General features: G+C 32.2%; 1 protein-coding gene across 4 annotated transcripts in view; it reads left to right on the forward strand.

Moving 5' to 3' along the window:
- LOC106466878 (E3 ubiquitin-protein ligase rnf213-alpha-like) overlaps positions 1-21,427 on the forward strand; it is a 94,617-nt gene that overhangs the window by 8,353 nt on the left and 64,837 nt on the right. For all 4 annotated transcript variants that reach the window (XM_022394946.1, XM_022394945.1, XM_022394948.1 and 1 more), the window contains exons 4-7: positions 1,356-1,543; positions 8,569-8,683; positions 9,460-9,560; positions 19,907-20,092. In XM_022394946.1, coding sequence (XP_022250654.1) covers positions 1,356-1,543; positions 8,569-8,683; positions 9,460-9,560; positions 19,907-20,092 — 590 coding nt within the window. The remainder of the gene's footprint in view (positions 1-1,355; positions 1,544-8,568; positions 8,684-9,459; positions 9,561-19,906; positions 20,093-21,427) is intronic.

Here is a 21,427-nt window from a genome sequence, read left to right on the forward strand (position 1 = left end):
AAAAGACAATAGATCGTTCTTTAACGTATCTAATTCGCTTTTAAATTTACCAATGTTTTCCATTTGTACTTCTTATTCCCTTTCTTGTTCCAGTTGCTTCTGCTGTAGTCTCTCTTCTTGTTTCTTTTCTCGTTCTTCTTGTTTATTTTCATTCTCTTCTAACAACTGCTGTAATTTCTCTTCTTGTTTATTTTCTTTCTCCTCCAACCACTGCTGTAATCTCTCTTGTTTATTTCGTTGTTCGAGCTGCCACTGTTGCAGGTTTTCTTGCCACTGCTGTTGTCTCTCTTCTTGTTTCTTTTCTCGTTCTTCTTGTTTCTTTTCTTTTTCCTCTAACAACTGTTGTAATTTCTCTTCTCGTTCTTCTTGTTTCTTTTGCTGTTCTTGTATTGCTGCCATCAAGTCTGCTATGCTGTAGTCTGATTTGCCGCTCTCGTTTCCATTTTTTTTTTATCCCGCTTCTGACACCAATTTGTTACGCCTCCAGTCATTAGTTGATTTTCCGTAACTTCATTCCGCCGAAACTTTAGCAACACAAGTCCTTACTTAATAAAAGTGGTTTTTTCTTTCTGAATATAACTTTACCGATACACTTATTTTCAACAGTCGCTCTATAACAAACGCTATAACAACGAACGTTAACTTCAACAATACTTTCTGACTGCAGTTCAATTACTCACTACCTACATACATTGTTGTCCCGTCACGTTGTGAGCGTCTTATATATCTAACAGACTAACATATATCTAGTAAATGCTACGGCATTCACGAAGGAACAGGATAATTCTAGAAACGTGGCGTGACATTAGTCACGTGACCTCGCTGATGCAACAATATATTTAAATTGATAATTCATGTTTTCTTTATTTTCTGATTAATATTGATCAGGAATAAGACTTGTACAGACACAAATCTATTGATGTGCTTTACAACCTTCCATGTGCTTATCAAATGCAAAGCCTATGAATAAATAATTTTGTAGCATTGTTCAACATACCTTAATTTATGTTATCAAAAAATGTGGTGTACTTATTATTTTCATGAAACATATGTTATTTAAAAGTAAGTTAATTTTGTTTTGTTAGTGAAAAATGTTGTACATTATAGGTGCTTATAGTACATGAATTCTCAACATGCAATTGATTTCAGCTAGAACACCTTAGAGCTGTAAATTATGACCATTATTAACTCAATTACAGTTATATTGATTTTAAATAAATTGATTGCAGTAGTAAATATATTTTGAATTGATGATCACAAACTTCATCATAACTCTTTCTATAATACAGTTACTTGTAGAAATGTAATTATATCAACATTTGTTTATACAAATATTATCTTATGATTATAACTAGGTTTTAGATGCCTTGTCTTTACAAGTGTGTTGTGAGCTGCTAAATGACCATTTTGAAAAGAATCTTCTTTCTGAACAACATGGAGAATGGTTTAAAGAAATACAGAAAGTGAAACCAGTTGTAGAACAGATTTTGTCAACCAAAGACAAGTATGGTAGAAGAAGAGACAAAATTTTAGATGACTGCAGGTAATCTACTTCATGTTTATTGATTCTACATAAAGTATGTTCCATGTGATTTGAGAATTGATTTTTATACAGAAAAGGTTGATAACTGCATAATGATAATGAAAGTGCTTATCTCAAGCATATTAGTCTTGGTATGTGTCACGCAGTGCTGGATTAAGTACTTATGAGGCCCAGGGCTATAAACTTAAATGGCACCTAAAACGTATTCCCACCTTACTTCATTAATAAGAATTATTAGTTCATAAAATTTTTATTTTTGAATGCAATTAAATAAACAAATTAAACAGTACAGATCTTGATCAATAAATAAATCAAACACAACTAATCATATGTTTACTCTTCTGTCTTTCATCAGAGAAGGGGGTTCAAAAACATCTGAAAACTCAATTGTTTGCATAAGATCACGTTCAAATGACATCAGCGACAAATGATTCAATCTTTTTATGCAGCATACCTTTTCACTTTTCATTTTTACTGAGCTTCAGTTTTGAGAAGGATCTTTCACCTGAGTGATTTGTTATCATGCGGGTTAAATAAATTTTCATTGCAACTTCCACATTTGGAAAAGTTGAGAGTTGGTCATGCTTCAAAAGAATGGTTTATAAATTTTAAATATTCTTTGTATTGCACTTATTTATCTTCATTTGTTCAACAAGATGGTAAAAATTGTTAAACTCTCCATAAAATGATACTTCTAAATCTTTTGACTATGCTTCTTGCAAACTATTACAAGTGTTTTCTATCTCCTCCACCAATATATTCTCAAAATTAATCAGGAATCCAAGAAGATTATTTACATATGCATTGGAATCAGTTCGTTTATCCACTGCAATACACAGAGTGTCAATAAGAAAGAGAAATGTGTGGACTCAGAATTTTTCCTTGCCAGACAGTGCAGCTTCAGTTATTTTGTTTTCGTCAAAGGGATATTTTCTCTTGTTTTCACGTCCAGCAGCATCTCTGTAATCTTTATAAATAACCTTTTCTCAAACAAATTTTTCATACTTAGAAAATTAGTCAATGAAACTCAATAAAATATTCTATTAAGGCCTTTAATAATCTTAAAGCTATTCCTAATCATATAGTTTCTTTCTAGAAGGCTTGGCTGGTTCTATATATTCGTTTGAGTGTTGAATTCTAAACGTGTTAGGACCACAGTTTCTAGGTAAGAGAGTTTCTTCAAAATGATCGAGCTTCATGGCATGAATTAGCATTCTGTTGTTGATCATCTGAAAGTGTTCTTAAAGCTTCTTGAATATGTGTGTATCCAATTGACAGTGCCTTCATTGCATCTACGTATGCTGACCATCTTGTGTTAGAAAGTCGTTTTAGGACTGGTCTCTTAGGTCTAATAGAATTTTTTTAAATGGATCAGCAATATGTGGATGACCTGAAGTACACATACAACTGCTGAATCACTCCAAAAAAGGTATGACTTCAGTGCAAGACTCAGCAGCACATAATCCAATTATATTAAGGAAGTGAGAGGCACAAGGAACATAAATTTGCCAATGTGTTTAGAAATGTTTTTTATAAATAAAGGGGTGCAGGAAAAATAATTTTTAATACCTCAAAATATACACTAAAAACAACAAAGAAGAATAATTTAAAAAGTTTAAAAGCACTGACATGTTTATTTGTTTGAGTTGATTCTTAATTTAAAAGAATTTTACTTAAAAAAATAGGCAGACAATTTTTGTAGAAGTGACATATAAACAAATGAATTAAAATGAGTAAATAAACAATAAATTTGGAAAATATATTTTGTAATGAAGAATGAAGTTAGATTATTTGAATTTAAAACTTTGGTGTCTGATGTACAAAAGTAGTTTGCCTTAATTTTAATATCACAAATTCCATAGTAAAATGTACTTTTTTATTTTGGAAATATTTTTAATTACAAAAAAATGTTGAAATATTTTATTATTTTTACTAAGTACATCTATTAAAAAGCTTTGGCCTTTTAATAGGATATGGTTTATTGTATAATATAAGTTGTACATAAATAAAGAAGATAAACTAAATATAAGTATCCGTTGTGTTCATTTGGCAGTGTGCGTGTATATGTATATATATATATATATATATGTATATATAAAAGTTAATAATGACTTCTAATCAGAGCAAGCTACCTATGTAGAGGGAAACTAAAAAATAAACCCAGAAATTAATATAGCTAATTATGTGTACCTTTCTTGTTTACAAAGATTAGAATCCATTGTTTTATAAGTTGGGTACTCTTACTGTTAGCAATATTTTTGGCCGTAAAGCCATTACCATTTCATGAGATTCAGCAAGCTTAGGAGATATAGGTTAGTCCTAAAACCATATATTAAGCTAAGAAAGTTATAAAATTATAACTAGAGGGGTACTCAGTAGAGAGCATACCTCCACCATGCAGCATTGATCATATTCGGTTCTCAAAAAATACTGAAAATGTGTCTGTAGGTCCGTCATTATGAACAAACATGGACCATTTTTTGCAGGACAATGAGGCATATTATTAAACTACATATGTCCACCAAGTTTTATCGAAAATCAAATTTCAGATTTTCTTTGACTGAGTTATAGAGCAAAATTAGTGTGAAAAATTGATCCTCATGTTGACAGATTTTTTTTATTTTTGACCTTGACCCTCCAGAAAATTAATCACTTCTAAGTTGGGTCATAGTCCAAGTGTATACCAAATTTCACCTAAATTCATTTAGCTGTTTTCAAGAATTCTTGCTGACAAAAACACAAACAAACACATACACAGGGTTGAAAACATAACCTCCATGGCAGAGGTAAAAATAAAAATAACAATAATAAAATTATATGTGATAAACATCCTAACCAGTACGCGTTATGAATTTCATAGAACCACTCCACTTTAGGCTGTTACTCGCATGTTTTGTTGTTTCTAAGAAGAAGGGAAATTGGTGTCCTAAGTCAATTTCTTGGTTTAAAATGAACAGTTTTCTCAATTTTAGGTGCTTCTTTTTGGTCCATGCTTCTCTCCAGCATTCTCCTCCATTTGAGTTCCTTTTAGAGGAGTAAGGTAAAGCTCTTTCTTCTCTGGTCCCAAGCTGCTGGGGAAGTAAATATGGAGAATTCTCAACTGGGCCAGTATAATTAACTGATATGAAACAGAGTGGACGGATTACTCTAGAGGAAGTAGGACTAGGGTGTTACCAGGAAATGTAGCATAGGCCACTATACTGTGAACTAAGCCATTTCTGTTGGTTTGGTTAGGTCAGCGCCAGATGGGTTTTATGTTTTCCTGAGGATGCAGGTCTGTTATATTTTCTTCCTGCACCTAATAATTAAGTATATATAATAGGTAATGGCCTTACTTGACCTAGCCACACTTATGCTCATTTTGAGCCAACCTCCTGTGAGATAATGAAGCAATTGAAAAATCTTCCATTTTGATTTTGCCCACCTGTACAACATTTTATCACAATGCAAGAGGTTATTTTGACAGTATATATTCCACAACAACCTCTATTTGGTAAAAAGTATTTCCCGCTTGAGATAGTTTCCTACCAACTGATATGCTACAGTAGTCCCTCTTAGATATGACCGTCCTACCTGCCATGATAAAAAAGTTGCATCTGACAGGAAGTCATTATGCAAAGGATCAATAACCAGTTAATGGACGACCAAATTCAAGCTGTGCTAGTTGCTATTCCCAGGGGTTTGAGCATAATGGTTTATATACTGTATAGATAGTCAGGTAATGTAGCATACTGATACACTGTATAATAATAATGTTATGTCTCTGGTCGTTAGTTAATTTCTCGTAAAAACTCTTTCCGAAGAACTTTAGCAATACAAGTCCTTTCTGAAATAAAAGTGGTTTATTCTTTCTGAATACAACTTTGAAATACTCTTAATTTCCACCGTCACGCTATAACAAACGCTATAATGCACAACGAACGTCTCATGTGCTCACTCAACAATATGTCTCTCTCTGTCTGCAGTTCAATTACACATTACCTTGTTGCTGTCAGTTCTTGGCAGTCTTATATGCAAGAATACCGTACATCTAGTAACCTCTCGAGACTTCAGGAACCTTCGAGAATATGACGTGTTACTAGCATCACGTGACCCCAGCTGTCGTAACAATAATATTGATGGATAACAGTTCAATAAAGATAACTTAAAATTTTTTTTGTGTGTGTTTTATGTAAAATGATTTATTCATCGATCACTTATATTTCATAAACATTCACGTATCACATTTTTATTACATTCATATAAAATATTACAAACTGAAACAAATTGTATTTCATAAAAAATCGTCCATTGTTGTTTGTTTTGCACATTTAGCAGAATCACTTTGAATATTCACAAATCTGGTAGTTATTATATCAAGAAGTTTTCAGTGCATGAATTTAGTATCAATTTATAAAATAACATGCAATAAATGTTCAGAATTCTATAATAGAGAAACCAGAAGAATAATGGAAACCAGGTTCCCTGAAATAAAAAAACAAATCATTCTACACTTTTATTTACCACCATTGTTACTAAAAAAAATCCACAGTATATCCATACAAAACACTGTAATTTTAAACAAAGAACCAAACATCAGAAATTACATATCTTAATTGAACAAAACGCCCCACCCTAAACCAAAATTTCACCTTGAATCTTGGATCCTTTGATTCCAGCTCTGAAAAGGGACCATTTTTCAAATATAAAAGAACAAGTAAAGAAATAAGATTAAATATTTGAACTAAATTATTGATAGACTCTAGCCAATACCTAATAAGGTAATCCTCTCTGAAAACAAATACAACATAAAATGTAATATGTTGCATTAAAACAATTTAAAGTTGACTAAAAATTCTGTTAATTTCCACGTTTCATTTATGTTGTTGCTTGCGTCACAACTTTGGTCTCTATCGACATCCATGTGACGTTTCTATATCAGCACTTTGAACCTTCTTCTTCACAGTGACTTCATGTTCTCAGCTTGAGACATTCGCAGCTTTCCCAGATGCCTTGAAGCATTTCATTCGCCATGCTTATCGCACAGATTAGTCAAGTCTGTCACTTAACAACCCACCAGTTAAGAAGCTTCACACCCATTCATGTAAATAATAATCAAGTTACTTAACATCTAGGCCACTAACACAAAATTTACTACATGCACTAAAAGAATAAACCTTAATTCCGTAAGTGGGGTGAGGACAAACATCTTCTGACTGGTCTGACCTTTCAGGACCGGAAAGTTTTTAAATCAAAATACCTACATATATGTACCAAGGGGTTTGACTTGAACACCCCAGGGTACCAAGAGACATATACTAAACTATGAAACAGTCTCTGGTCATGTGACATGTTTGTTCCATACTGTGTAAACTGTATACATGTGTTTCTGTAAATTACATTACTGATATGAAGAAAAGTCATTATAGAGTGTTTGTTATTCAACCTACCACTCAAAAATCACGGTTGTATGTCGCATCTGTCAGGAAGTCTTTTGTGGTAGGTCAGATCAAGGTAAAATTGTTCTGTGCATAGAAAAAAAGTCGTATTTAAAAGGAAGTTGTTATTGAGAGGAGTTGTATCCACCAGGGACTACTTTACTGGATTACCCTCCAGTGGTTGAGATATTATGTTTCAAGTTAAGCTCATCTTGTAATTTATTTATCTGCATTGGCTCCTACACCTTCTCAGTGTTGGATTTTTGCCCTTTGTTGTGGAGAGTTCTAAAGCTAACATTTTTCCTTACCTGAAATGTATTTCAGATAGTTACTCACCTCTCTACACAACTTTCTACCCTTTTCTCCCCATGTTCATCTCACTTATTGGTGTTTCCATCTTTTAACTTGTGAAATTTCTTTTTAATTTTGTCAAACTCAAGAGCAATATTGTTCTCCACCAACGAACACAAGCCTATAATAAACAAATTATGATAACCAGACACTTATGTAAATGTCAATGAAATCCATCCCAGCCATATTTGGTACATCTGATGTAGTAACAAGTCAACGTTATTGGTGAATTATCTGACACCTCCACAAAGAACTTGATAATCTTCTGTTACCTCTCTAAGGGACACTGTAAATATCTGTATATATGTATGATAATTCACATGGTATACTTGTTATTTTGATTTAAATTTTGTTAGTTACTTTTATATCTTTCTTTTGTTCTTTGTTAAATTTAGTTTCTTTAAGTTGTTCCAGTGGTTCCAAACCTGTGATGTACCCTTAGGGGTACAGGAGGACACTTGAAAAACATTAGAAATAAAATTAACCCAACACTTTAAGTCTCAGTTGTTTACCTAAGTATTCCACTAGCCAGCTCTCGTTGGTTTTTTTCAACAAATGTAGAGGATGTGACAAAATACAGTGGAAAATAACAGATGCTAGAATACCAGAGATGAAAACCAAAACCTTAGAGTTATGGAGAATAGGTGATAAGAATAAAATAGTTGGTCCTGGACTGAAATTAGGTTGTTGAAAAATTTATATTCACAGACCATTTAATTCAAAAAAATTTTAAAAGCTCCTAATTTAATGTTGGTTAGCTGTAAGATAAACTTTAGAAAAATGCTTATGTCAAAAATTACGTTGAAAAAATATATATACATATTTCACTGATCCATTTGTGTGTACCTCACACTTCATTCATACCTGTGGTTTAAAATATGACAAATTGATAACAACAAAAAGATGGATTAGACTTTCAGACAAGGAAAGAAAATAGTGTTGCAGTAAGCTTCAGTTTAAAGCTGCTTATTTCCCATAGCTCATCAATTTATAACTGTTTTTCCATTTTTAAAATGATGGTGGATGACTCCTCACAGTAACCCCACAACAAAAAAGTATTTTAAAAATGCCTTAGCCAAACATGGAATAACCATTTAAAAAACTATGTACATCAAGCAGAGAATTTAAATTTTTTTGTTAAATACAAGTTTAAAAGGATATGATTTGTTGAATCCAGTGTGTAGAAATAAACTTACAATAATAAATAATTTTTCTATGATTGATAATTCCTTAGTTTGAGTGTTGTTTACCTTTCAGACCACTTTGGCAGAAAATTTCTTTGGTGGGACTTTTTATTGAGAATGTATACCTAACAGCTACAGAAAGTAAAGAGAAGAAAGAAATTGGCAAGAAACTTAAGCTCTTCTGGAAGGTCAGTGCATATTTACCTTTTTTTCCTGGTTTCAGCCTTTTTGAAAGAACTATGACATTTAATCATCACTATGTAAATCACACTTCTGTTGATATGTAAGCTTATGAAATCAAAAATAACATTGTGACGGACTAATTAAATGTTGCTACAACCAGGGTCAAACAAAAAACAATTTATTATATACAACAACAGAAATCCAGACAAAGCATTTTCAAACATTTAATAAACAATACAAGATAAATCTCAATGTGATTAATTTCAGTAAGTATCAAATGAATGAGGAAAAAGAACCAGAAAAATAAAAAAAACTTAATTTAGCGAATAATAACACAGTGTTTCAAAATTAAAGTACTTCTCATTATCCAGAACAATACTGAGCAATAATTAGTAGTGATACTTTCTAACTATACCTCATGAACTAACTTGCTTTTAAGATCAAGGAAAACTTTTTATTTAGTGGCTAGACCATGAGGTTACATCTCTTGTGACTAGCTTTTACCATAAACATACATAATATTTCAGAACATTAATATCTGTGCATCATCACTTGGGAAAGCTTGTGTTAGTTTCACAATACATACATACTCAAAAATAATTTGCTCTAGTTTATAGTTGAACTAAATGATAGAAGGAATAATAAATGAATGGTAAACAAAACCATAAAATAAAAGTAGTATTTGATATTTCACATCATTGTTTTATGTAAATTTTGTACATCTTTTATCATATATTATAAATTAACAGGGAATAAATGATGATTTTTCTCATTCTTCAAGGGCTTTCGGGAAAACATCAATATGAAAAGTGCTGAATCCTTTAAAGTTCTAAGAATGATACTACAAAATCTTAATGTAAATGTTGCAAAAATTCATCTAAGGTAAGCAATTACATTTACTTTTGTAGTTTATCTAAACTTAAGAAAATTTGGTTCAACTTCAGGAAATTAATATTATTTGATAAATAAAATTGTGTGCAGTCTTAAAGACATTTGTTTTTTATAGTAGTTTTTTTGTTATTGACACTTTTCTAGCCTGTAATTTTGATATCATGGTGCTGTATATTTATACAGTATCTTCATAATAATTTTTTGTGTAAGCATGCATCTGTATATATTTTGCTTTTAAACTCTTTTTATTATTATTATTACTATTATAATTCTGGACAAAGTAATATGAAATTTTGTGTGTTGGCCTTTGACCTTCACAGAATCTAAATCTGAAAAATGATGGAAAGATCTCAAAAATTATGAGTCAGGGGGTTTTTAGGTTTGACTTACTTTATTTACTTTAAAGTTTGTTTTAACCTGTAAAGAACCATTCAGATTAATATTTCCAAAATATTAAAATTGGTGCCTGCTTATATGGTGATCAGGTTTTGAGAGTTCTTATGAATTGATAAACAAAATTATCCTTCAAAACAAGGTATGCATATTCGTTATTTCCTGTGAATTTTTATGATTATTTTTGTATTATGGAATATTTCTGTACAAAGTATTGTTTGAAGTTTTTAAGCTGAATTTGATGAAAAATAAATTAGTTTTAAGCTTTAAATTGCAGTGTAAATTTTGATCTAATGACCATTACCAAATGTTGATCTGAAAAGGACTGGAAAATCTATACTGCAGCTGATGTAGGTGGTCTGTAACAGACATATATGCAGCAGGTTTTTTTTTTCACTTTCCATATAAATGGTGGAATAATAATAATATTGCACCACCCAATTTTTTTCACACTTTTCTGTGGCCCAACATGGCCAGGTGGTTAGGGTGCTTGACTCGCAATATGTGGGTCGCGGGTTCGATTCCCCATCACATCAAACATACTCGCCCTTTCAACCGTGGGGGTGTTATAATGTGACAGTGATGATGACTATCTACCTTCCCTCTAGTCTTACACTGCTAAATTAAAGATGGCTAGCACAGATAGTCCTCGTGTAGCTTTGCATGAAATCCATAACAAACAAATAAACAAACACACTTTTCTTGGTTGCTGTAATTTTTTATAAGATTATGCATTGTAGAAGTGTCAGAACTAGTGTAAAATGGTTTTGGAGATTGTGTGGTGAAAGGTGACTTATATTTCAGTCATCCAAACACATTTATACATCTTTATTAACTCTCTTTACATGAGCTCGGTTGAATTGACTAATCATGTGACCACTTTATACTAGCTTAAAGTTGCTATGTTTCTGATACCACTAACTTTTAATATAGCATGTATATCTTCACAAAATATCACAGACTTTCAGTAAACATTACAAGTCTTTTACATACAAAAAATAAGATTTTTTAGTGTAGTATTTTAATAGACTAAATTTGACTAATTTGGGTGCAAAGTGATTTTCATGTTAAGATTAAATTTACTTTTCTTCATCTCAAAAACCTCAAACTTCATTTGCATAATCTCTAAAACCTCCTAAGTACATTTTCAATGTATTTTTTTCAGTAAAACTCTATATTTCTATCTGTTATTTTCTCTACCATAACTCTATACAAGATTGATCAATTTGACCAAACTTGTAACCACCAAAAAAAAAATCGAAATAAATCTATATTACCATTTTTTTCTTTCTAGAATGACTTCAAATTGTAACATGAAACTACATTTGTTTATCCTAAATAGCATTAAACGATACCACAGCCAAGGGATCTGGCTCTATTTATGTTGCCTCTATTTATATTCAAGTGTTATTGTTTTATTGCCCTTTGAATTGCATCTAACTACTATTCATGCCATTATAAGTTGTAAGTCACTTGGGAAATGTGGGGCTCAAGTTATGCTGTAGAATTACATTACCCACGAGCTATTTATTTTAACTGAACTAACCTTATCTAACTGAAAGAGATTCCTATTTTTACATTTTAGTTAATTTTATAATAATAATAACTAAAGAATACACATGAAAAACAAGAAATAAGGTACTTACCTGGACCTTCTTTTTTTTTCTTTTTTTTTGCTGTCAACTGTTGATGACACTTAACCCTACTTTTATTATACTAATGGTAGTAGTGTACTAACTAATTTTATTTAATAATGCACTAAAGAACATAGAATAATAACATGCAAAAAGCAGACAATGTCCCATAACTCTCACAATTCTTCTGGCTTTGTAACTATGCAACAAGAGCTGTAACAAATTCATCTAAGCTGGTCGATTTGTTTCTTGTAAGAATGAAGCTTATACTAAAAGAGGAACTGAAATTCTCTGTTCAAAAACAAAGTAATATAATACATCACTTGATAGATGAAAACCTTGGCTTTCTGTTGGTTATAAATAGTATAGTATTAAACACGAGATAATTATTAACAAATCCTGAAAGAAAGGATGTGACAAGAGAGGTCTAATTTTTCTATTTGATGGCTCTGTAACTAAACATGATTGAAGGCTATGAAAAATTATGCTTTGTTTGAGCAATGATGATATTATAGTGACTAATTCACGTTAAATATTGGACATATTAGAGGGGGATGAATAAATTAGAGAAGAGGAGATACCTAGAAATAAAATAAAATTTCTCACACTAGGTGAAATTCAGGATTTTTTTAATATTGCCTTATAAAATTAAGAACTTAAAACTTATGTACTATGGATTATTGGCTACAATTTTATATTATACTAGTTGGTATAATATAAATAAAAAATAGTTTAATTAAATTTTGAATATAACTCACTAAAACCTTGTTACATGCACAGTATAATGGTGAGAGGATCAACAAACAAACTGTGACAAATCGATTAGAGCAAATGATCAACAAATACTTAGGAAATACAAAAATATTCTTTGAATGAAAGAAAAAAACAATGAGATTTCAAGATATACATCCTCTTCCCTGGTCTTGATAGCTGCTTGACGCTGCTATGGCATAGAGTGTACAAGGGACTGAATGTAGGCAGGGGTGAGTTCATGATGATACATGTGGTGGGGCTTTCTGCAATTACAAGGTGCTTCTTTGTTTCTTCTCATGCACATTGTTACCAATTATTTTCCAGTAGATTTTGATAGGGTTGAGATCTTGGCTGTTGCCTGGCCAGTGTAGTGTCTTGATCTTATCCCATCAAAGACCATCCTTCACCTGAAGCGAATTTCAGTACACATAGAGTGAAATTTTCTCATTATTTCATGTCTACTCCATGTAGTGCATGAATATTACCAACAATTTTGCTCTGTGGCATGTACCAGAGTCATCTTAGAATATGCACTAGTCAGCTCCAATAAAGTGATCTCAAATTGTTCGCTTTCATCAGGACTTAGGGATCTTGATATACTTGTTGGCATTAACAGTACCTTTCACAAAATGCAGGTATCCTATGCCCTAGCCAGAGATGCATCCCCATATCACCTGACTCTGTGGATGCTTCACAGTTGTATTCAAACATGCTGATAGAAACTATTCTTCACATCAACTTCGTACTAAAGTGCTTCCTATCAAACCCATGCAGGTTAATCTTTGATTCGTCTGAGAACATCACTTTGTTCCACATTGCTTCAGTTCAGACAGCATGTTCTTTGACCCAGTTGAGCCTCACTAAAATAAACCAGCTTACCAAAAGAAAGTGAAAACACTTAAATCAGGACTAATAAAGCACTTATCCTGGTCGAATAAAAATATGAAAAATTAGCACTAACCACTTAGGAGACAGCAAACACTTTCTGATGATGATCAGCTCTTGAAATGAAGTCGTCCAGAATTTTTTCAATGTCCATTTCAGCAGTAAGAGTCTTTTGAATGTACAGAACTGCCACATAATTTGCAGATAGTTTTGTGGGCAATTAAATGATTACTCAGCATTGCATGTTATTGCTGGAATTGTGTAGGATAATTTCAACAGAATCACAACTTTGGACAAGAGTCCTTCAGACCTTCATTTTCTTTCAGAAATTGTTTCACTTCGCTCAGCTATTTAAGCTGAGAATTTTTTACTTTTCAAATTTTAAGTGAAACATTGATATTTGTATGTCAATATCATCTTGTAAAGCTTCAGTTATGGAATAAATAACCTGTTTTTATCCACTTGCTACATCAGTTATATTCTTCAATTTTACAGCAAATTTGAAACTTTCTAAGGAAAACCTGTAACCTATTGCAACTTTGCAAGCATTAATTATCCTGACACTGTTCCCATATATAGCTACTGCAATGCAATTTGTGACTTACAAATTTATGATAATGTTTGTGATTTGTTGTAGATATTTTGACAGCTAAGAGAAAACAAGAAAGTGTGTTTTGGTTCCTTGATAGTCATACAAGGAGCATAATTTCTCTTGGGTGCAAAAAAGAAATGGGTAAAAAAGGCCAGTCTTCTAAAGCCCTTCATTTATGAGCCATTTGACTGAAGATAAAAATGGCATATATGTCAACATATCAGAAGTCCTTTACTAGAGGTATTGCCATGAAGAGCAACTAGCTGCTGAATTTGGCAGTATGCAAAATGTGTACAAAACAAGCCCATCAACAGAACCTGATAACAATCTGAAACATGCTACTGCCAAACATGGAAAATCCCTGCATGAAATGGTTCTAATCTTCAATGAAAAATGAAGCCAGCTCAGTCTCAATATGAATTCAACAGGGATTTGGCTGTTATAATTTGTTTGGAACTGATGTCATTCAGTGTTGTGGATAGAGCGACTTTTGCCTGTTTTGTCAAAAAAAGTACAGTTTAAGCTGCTTCCATTCTGGAAAACTGTGTCCAGAAGAGCCCTAGCTGATGTACATACAACTCTGAAGGCTAACATTTTTGATATTCTGAAAGATACTGTTGCAGTCACACTGATAATGGATGGGTGGACCAACCAATACAACTGTTTGCCATATTTTGCTATATGGACAAATGATGTCCATGATTGGCAATTCAAGATTGTTACACTTACTATTAATTCAGTGGAAAGTTAGAAGTCTCAGTTATTTAAACCACTTTGTTAAAGATTTTGTGCCATAACAATCTCCAAAACACACAATTATGTTTGATACAACAGATGGTATGGCTAACATGAAGCTACTGTCATCCATCTTGGAACATGAAAGAATTACTTGTATTACTCATGGAATGTATCTGCTGCTGATGGCTGATTCTATGCAGAAATTGCTAGAGTTAATAAGCAAATGCAAGGAAATGATTACAACTCTACATTTCAATAGGTACATGATTGAAAACTACTTGAAGGAATTGGAAGATGCTGAATTGTTTGAAAGTTATCTTAACTCTAAAAAAAAGCTCAATCTGGATAAAACTAATCATCAAAGTGTAAAATAAATATCAGAAACTCTGGACAAAAGTGACTACTGTCACCAGTCATTGAAGGATGCATTGCCAACAAGATGGAATAGCCTGTTAAACATTGTTGAAAGCTAAAGCATGAAGTTTTGAAAAGGTTAGGGAGATATGGCGTGTGCTTGGATAAAGATGATCTTGACCTCCTTTCAGCATGAAGATATTATTGTAACCATTCAAAAGTTTAACAAGGCTGCCTGTCACAATTTGCCAAATCTGACATCTGTGCCACTGATAACAGAAAATGAAAAACAACTTGTGATTGATGCAGGCACAGTTAAGAAACTACAAGAACTACTTCTGAAGTTCATGGATAAGAGAATTCCAATAAACAAATTAGTCAAACTTGTAGTTTCGATCAATTCATTTACTTGAAATGTGGTATTGTCACCCGGTGAGCATGAAGCATTGCTGAGAGGGGCACATTATAATCTGCAGACATCACCACTTGCTGAGCAAATTTTTTATTCTTTGGGTCCACGTGAAGAGAACTTGGAAGATCAAGCTGAAGTGAGTGATTATGATGAGTCAGAATTGGAGAAGTTCAGACTGGAAATGTTAAATTAAGCCAAGCCATATACTGAAGAACAAGTTTACAGATAATCTTCTAAATGAAATTCATGGCTATATGACAATAACTGCAAACAAACAAATTGCACTGCACTTCTGGGAACAACAACCCTTGTATGGCAAAAGTGTATCTTTCACTAAGTTCAGGGAGTGTCCCTCTTTAGTGCCTGTTTAGTTCTGCATATCTCATTTTGAATGGGATATGTTCTTCCCTGGGACCATATAGAGTCAACATGATATGCTTTGTACTAGACAATTTTAAATTAATCTTGTGCTTGAGCAACCCACTTTTATCAGGGTGGATCTGTAACAGCAACTGTAATAATATGTTTTGAGATTCTAGGATTATTTTTCAAATCAACAAACAACTGAATGAATGAATTATCCTTACCCTCCTTAGTATTTTTAAACTTTGCATAAGCAGTACATTTATTTTAATAATTATTTCATCTTGTAAATTTTATGGTTAATATTTAGAAAGGAGGAGAAACCATATTAAACCTATATGCAGTGAGCCTATCTAATACAGTAATTATAATATGCTGTGTATTATTTTCCAACTTGTGGTTCAGTCGGCCAGCAAGCTAACCAGCTGTATCAATAGTGGTTATCTGGCTAGTCAGCCAATAAGTACATTTATCTAGCTACTAAAAAAAAATTGTCCCAGCTCTAAGGTTTGTAAACAACACCATGGCTTTTACAACAAGTGTTAATGAAAAGTAGGTTGAGAGAAACTTCATTTGCTTTGAGAATCTGATGCATTTTGAACCAAATTCATCAGAAGAGTTGCTAGGTTCATCCAGAAAGTTCAACATGGTTTTCTCAGTGTCCACGTTGTTGGACACAGTGAAAACATAAAGAAGGTTCCTTTTCAACCTAGAGTCTGATTTTTGACATATGCTCTGGCCACTCCCTGATGATATTAATGAGATCCTTCATCATTGACAAGCAATCGCAACATGCTGTAATATCTTGTAGGTCATCATGAATGGCAAGTTTTAAGATAATGAGCAGTGCTTGGTTATTGCTCTTTCATTTGGGGCCATACCCAAGTTAATTTACCAGATAAATTACTGACTCCATCGTATGGCAGGCCATTCAAATTAGGACCCAGGTAACAGCAAAAGCATGCTTCACGCAAACTGATTATGTCTGTAATGGGCATTTGCAAGATATATGGATTGCTCACAGGGCTCTCACATTTCAGAATACTCAATAATTTGGTTTTCATTTTAAAATTAAATTGATGAAAAAATATTAGATTGTTATTATTTCACCCACATAGGCTATTTTACCATTATAGTTTTAAAAAGGTTTGCAAAATATAAGCTCAAACATTTCTGGAGCTTAACCCATATTCCTAAATATTGGAGCATAGGCATCAAGGGCCTGTTTGAGTAGTAGTAACAAATAGTAACATTACTCACCAATTTTGGATTTTGTAGAATACTAACTAGAACGGAACATAAAAAGAAAAAAAGTCACTTGGTGTGGCAAGTACAATAAAGTAGAATATATCTCGTCTGTTGTGTTCAGATGGCCAATCTCAAGCTGTATGTTGTCTCTATGGACAACGTTGTATATAGAATCACAGTGGAAATAGAGTAGAATCAATTTTTGTCATTTAGTGACATTGTTGTCAAGTAATATTACAGTTACAGCATCCTTTCCAAGTATTACGAGTTTCCTGTGGCTCAATAAACTAAAGATTTATTGTATTTCCTGCTTTTATAAATAAAGCTACTTATTTTTTGAACATCAATCATTATGTTTTAACTTAAAGACTAAACTTGCAATATTACACAATGAACAATAGTTAAAACAGTTCTAAAACCATACCTCATTGCATGCATGCAAACTGAGGATTAATCTTTTACAGTAGCGTATGCTTTTAACTTGCTGATGTTTACCAATATTTCATGTAGCAAGCTGTAGTTTTGACTGTTATAGTTCTTCTCATAAATTGACTACCTGTTATTATTTTGACAAAATTAAATTGTTTGGTCATAAAAGGTGCACACCGTCTACAATGAAATATAAAAGTTTTTAATATTTCCATTGATAACATTTTTTATCTGTGCATGTTTCTTGTGGTCCACGTGAATCATTTTGTTTTCAGTATATTATGTAGGATTTTAAAGTGCCTTTTCTATGATTGTTCTTAACTCTTTTTAAAACCCAGAATCTCTGTAATAGGAAATAGCCTTTAATATCTAAGCAGTTTTAACAGGCAGCAGGAGTAGTGAATTAAAGAGAAGATTAGACCTCCACTTAATCTTTTTTTCACTGATGAAATTCACTTTTTGGTGAAGAAAAGGAATTAACAAATAGATAGATAAACTTATTGGTTTCATCTTTATTGATGAAAAATACAGGACAAAATACTTAAAGAAAAAGTTCTGTTATTTTGAAGGTTTGGTTGTTATTACTTTAATACTTTGTACTCCAATGTACTTACTTTTTCAACAATGCTATGCTAAGTTGCAGGCATTGTTATTACTTTGAGATAACATAATAGCCTTTACATTTTTGGGGATACTTAGTAAGTTAGAATACTTTTGAGTTCAATTACTACTGCAGATTTCTCTACATGAAAACAAATTAAGCAAGGTACATAATAGATTAGTCTATAGACAGGGATAGGCTGTTAGACTTGATATGGCATGCATACTTTATCATAAGAATTCAATAATTGCAATGGGATAAACCATCTTTCTCCAATTAACTGTGGTGATTATTTAATAACAGTATGATTTGTCAATGGTTTAAAACATTCACTTTATTTCTTGTACCACAAAACTGAAGTGTTCAAATATACAATCTTAAATTTAAATGTGTTGGTTGGTAAGAAGGCTGTTTATTTTTTGACTCATGTAGTTGTTGTTAAAGTGTGTGTGTATGTTTAGCAATAGTAGAAGTTGTAAGTGTAACTTGTTACCCATCTCCACTGTTCTATCATATTTTTGATTCATCAGATGAGTCAGATAGAAGAGTTTCTTCTCAAATAGTCACAGAAATACCCAATAAGTATTATGAAACAGTCAAACTATTCTTTCTTAGTTCTTATAATTATTTTTTACTTCAATATTGTAAGCTAAGTAAAGATTATGTTGTACAGTAACTTTGTAATGTAATGACTGAACCTTTCACATGACATACAAAAACTTATATAAAATATAATATCACCTTTAAAAAAAATACTCATTTTAAAGGTTCATAATAAAGAATTAATTTTTTTTCTTAATGTCTGAAAAATGAATAAAAGTAGACCTGTTGGTGTTATTGTGTTGACCAGGCCTGCATTGCATATCTTTATGAAGTACTATGTAAGACACTCAACAGCAAACATCTGTGTTCAGTGTTGTAAAAATATTACATAACATTTAAGGGACAACAAGGGGCCTTTTGTAGAGCATATGTTTAACATAACTGTTATCAAGTTATAAGATATATACATTACAGTCAATTCTGAAAGATAAAAAACATTAATTACAGATGTGTTTAAGTATCATTTCTGAATTTTACAAGTTCTGATAGCTAACTCATCATTGCATGTTAAAGGGATGAATGCATTGCAGAGAAAAATATTTTTAATTTGAAGAAGTATTGAAAATTTCTTAAGGGGTTTTTTAGGTATCAAGCATCCTTTTGAAATCATTGTCTTTACATAACTTAGCATCAAGTACTGGAGAATGGAGAGCATTGAAAAAGTTTTTAGTGTTTTGGTTGCTTCTGTAACTTTAACAGCTAATCTAGCAAAATGTTTCTGCCACACCATTAAAAGCTTTCAAAACAATGTTTAACTTTACATATATATATATAACACATAAACATTCATGTTAAATAAAAATGCAACATTTTTTCTCTGTTTTAGATCATGCTTCCCAGAAGCACATTTTTTTTACAACTGGTTTTCAAAGCTCATGTATCATTTATATAATTTGAAAGTTTGCTCCATTTTTTTTAATTCATTAAAATATTTCATGTTATTATGTTAGAAGTCTGTATGTGATGTTTTCACCAAGTTCTAACCTAGGCATAGCGTTTGTAACATATATATCATGTGTGCTAATGATAAATTATCTTTATGTAACAGTAATTTGTAACCTGTATTTAGTTCTTTTATCACATTCCAGAAGAAGCTTTTCTTCTGGCCTATGATGCCAATTATAGAAATGATTATTTACTTATTGAATATTTTGTTTTGTGTTTTATCAAGATTTATGACAACTTTCGTTGGTTGTAAGTTTACAGAGATGTCCAATTTACAAGTGTTTAAAATATTAAACAACTTAAAGTTATGTTGAATAGACTGAGTAACAAAAAAGAAGGCATTGTAATTTTATTTTATAGAAAATATAACATTGAAAACTTTTTCAGTGGAGGAGTAGACCAGTGTTCATTGTGCCTAGAACCACCAAAAGATCCTGTAGTGTTGCCTTGTGATGATGTGAACTGTCAAAATTGCATTTTGAATTGGTTACAATTACATTCAATTCCTCAATGTCCCAAGTGTAAAAAAGTTATTCCAGAAGACTATGAACTATTGCCTACTAGAGAGTCAAGGTACAATACTTTGGTTTACATTTCACGTTGTACACATGCAAAATAAGCATGTTTCAGTCAGTATAGTATAATTATAACATATTCTAATGGAATAAAGCATTTTTACACTATTATAAGTCTAAACATATGTTTGTGTTGTTTGAGCAGTTTACCTTTGTCAATGAACTTTCAATCAGAAAACTTTAAATACATTTTGCAAATTTTATCTAAATAGCTGCACCTATTAGATTGTTCTTTTTAAAAATGCTTTTTAAATAATAGTCACTAAAAATTCTTTACTCAACAACTCACTGTGTAATTTTAGAAATACTACTCACCTCTTCACACAGCAAATAGCTTTTACCTTGTCCACTTGCAATAAACCAGGTGGTTGGTTCAATTCTGATCTTGAATCAAGATTCTTGACCTCCTGTTTCTTTTACTTCAGTTAAACCAGCTCCACCTATCTTGTGATGGGTTTTGCCTCTTTTATTTCTACTGCATTTGCTTCTAGTTCCTTCTTCCCAACATGGAACAGGTAGTCTTACCTTAATCCTTCATTGCTTGGATACAGGTATGTGTCTTTTGTTTTCTCTTTCTCCAGTTATTTTTTACAGAATCTCAGGCTCATATGTTACTTACTCAACTTCTTCACTACTTTTCATGTTTCAACTTCATTTAAAAGCTTTACATCATGACCCTGTGAGCTTTACTGTGTCAATTTGCACATATCTATTTTCTAATTTGCCCTTGATTTTCTTCCTTTTTGTCTTAGTTAACTTGATTTTTTTATTTCTGGGATGTACTTTGTATGGTTGCCTTACTTTCTGGCATTCACCTTTCTCAGTCATCTCTCCAGGACCTCTGTCTTACACATTTTATTTGTCATGTGGAATTTTGGAGGTGTTTCTTATATTATAGTATCTTGAGCTGATGCAGCACCTCACCAGTCATCTCTACTCACTTTGGTTTCTTGCCTTTGGGACCAGAAAACCCTCTCCAGATTTTTCATCATATACAGCCTTGTGAAGTCACCCCTTTTATATTCCTTGTCCTTTAATTATTTTGTGGGTCTTGGAAACTATTTGTCTTTGGAGCCTCTTAGCTCTGGTTTGGTGGGGGCTTTGCCTTCCCAGTTTGTGCCCTGTGGCCTCAATTCACTACAGTGTATTGAGTTGTTCAGGTGCTTTCTCAGGATTTTTTCCTGTCTTCCTATTCTTTACCACACCTGTTTCAAATGCCGTGGAACATTTCCTCAACTTCACTCTGGGGGTTCTACTCGTCTCATTTTTATTGTTCTCACATAGATGGAACGTTGGAGGTCATTAATCAGTCTGTCTTACTAGAACTAACTTT

The sequence above is a fragment of the Limulus polyphemus genome, unplaced genomic scaffold (assembly GCF_000517525.1).
Source record: "Limulus polyphemus unplaced genomic scaffold, Limulus_polyphemus-2.1.2 Scaffold2409, whole genome shotgun sequence".
Taxonomy (NCBI): domain Eukaryota; kingdom Metazoa; phylum Arthropoda; class Merostomata; order Xiphosura; family Limulidae; genus Limulus; species Limulus polyphemus.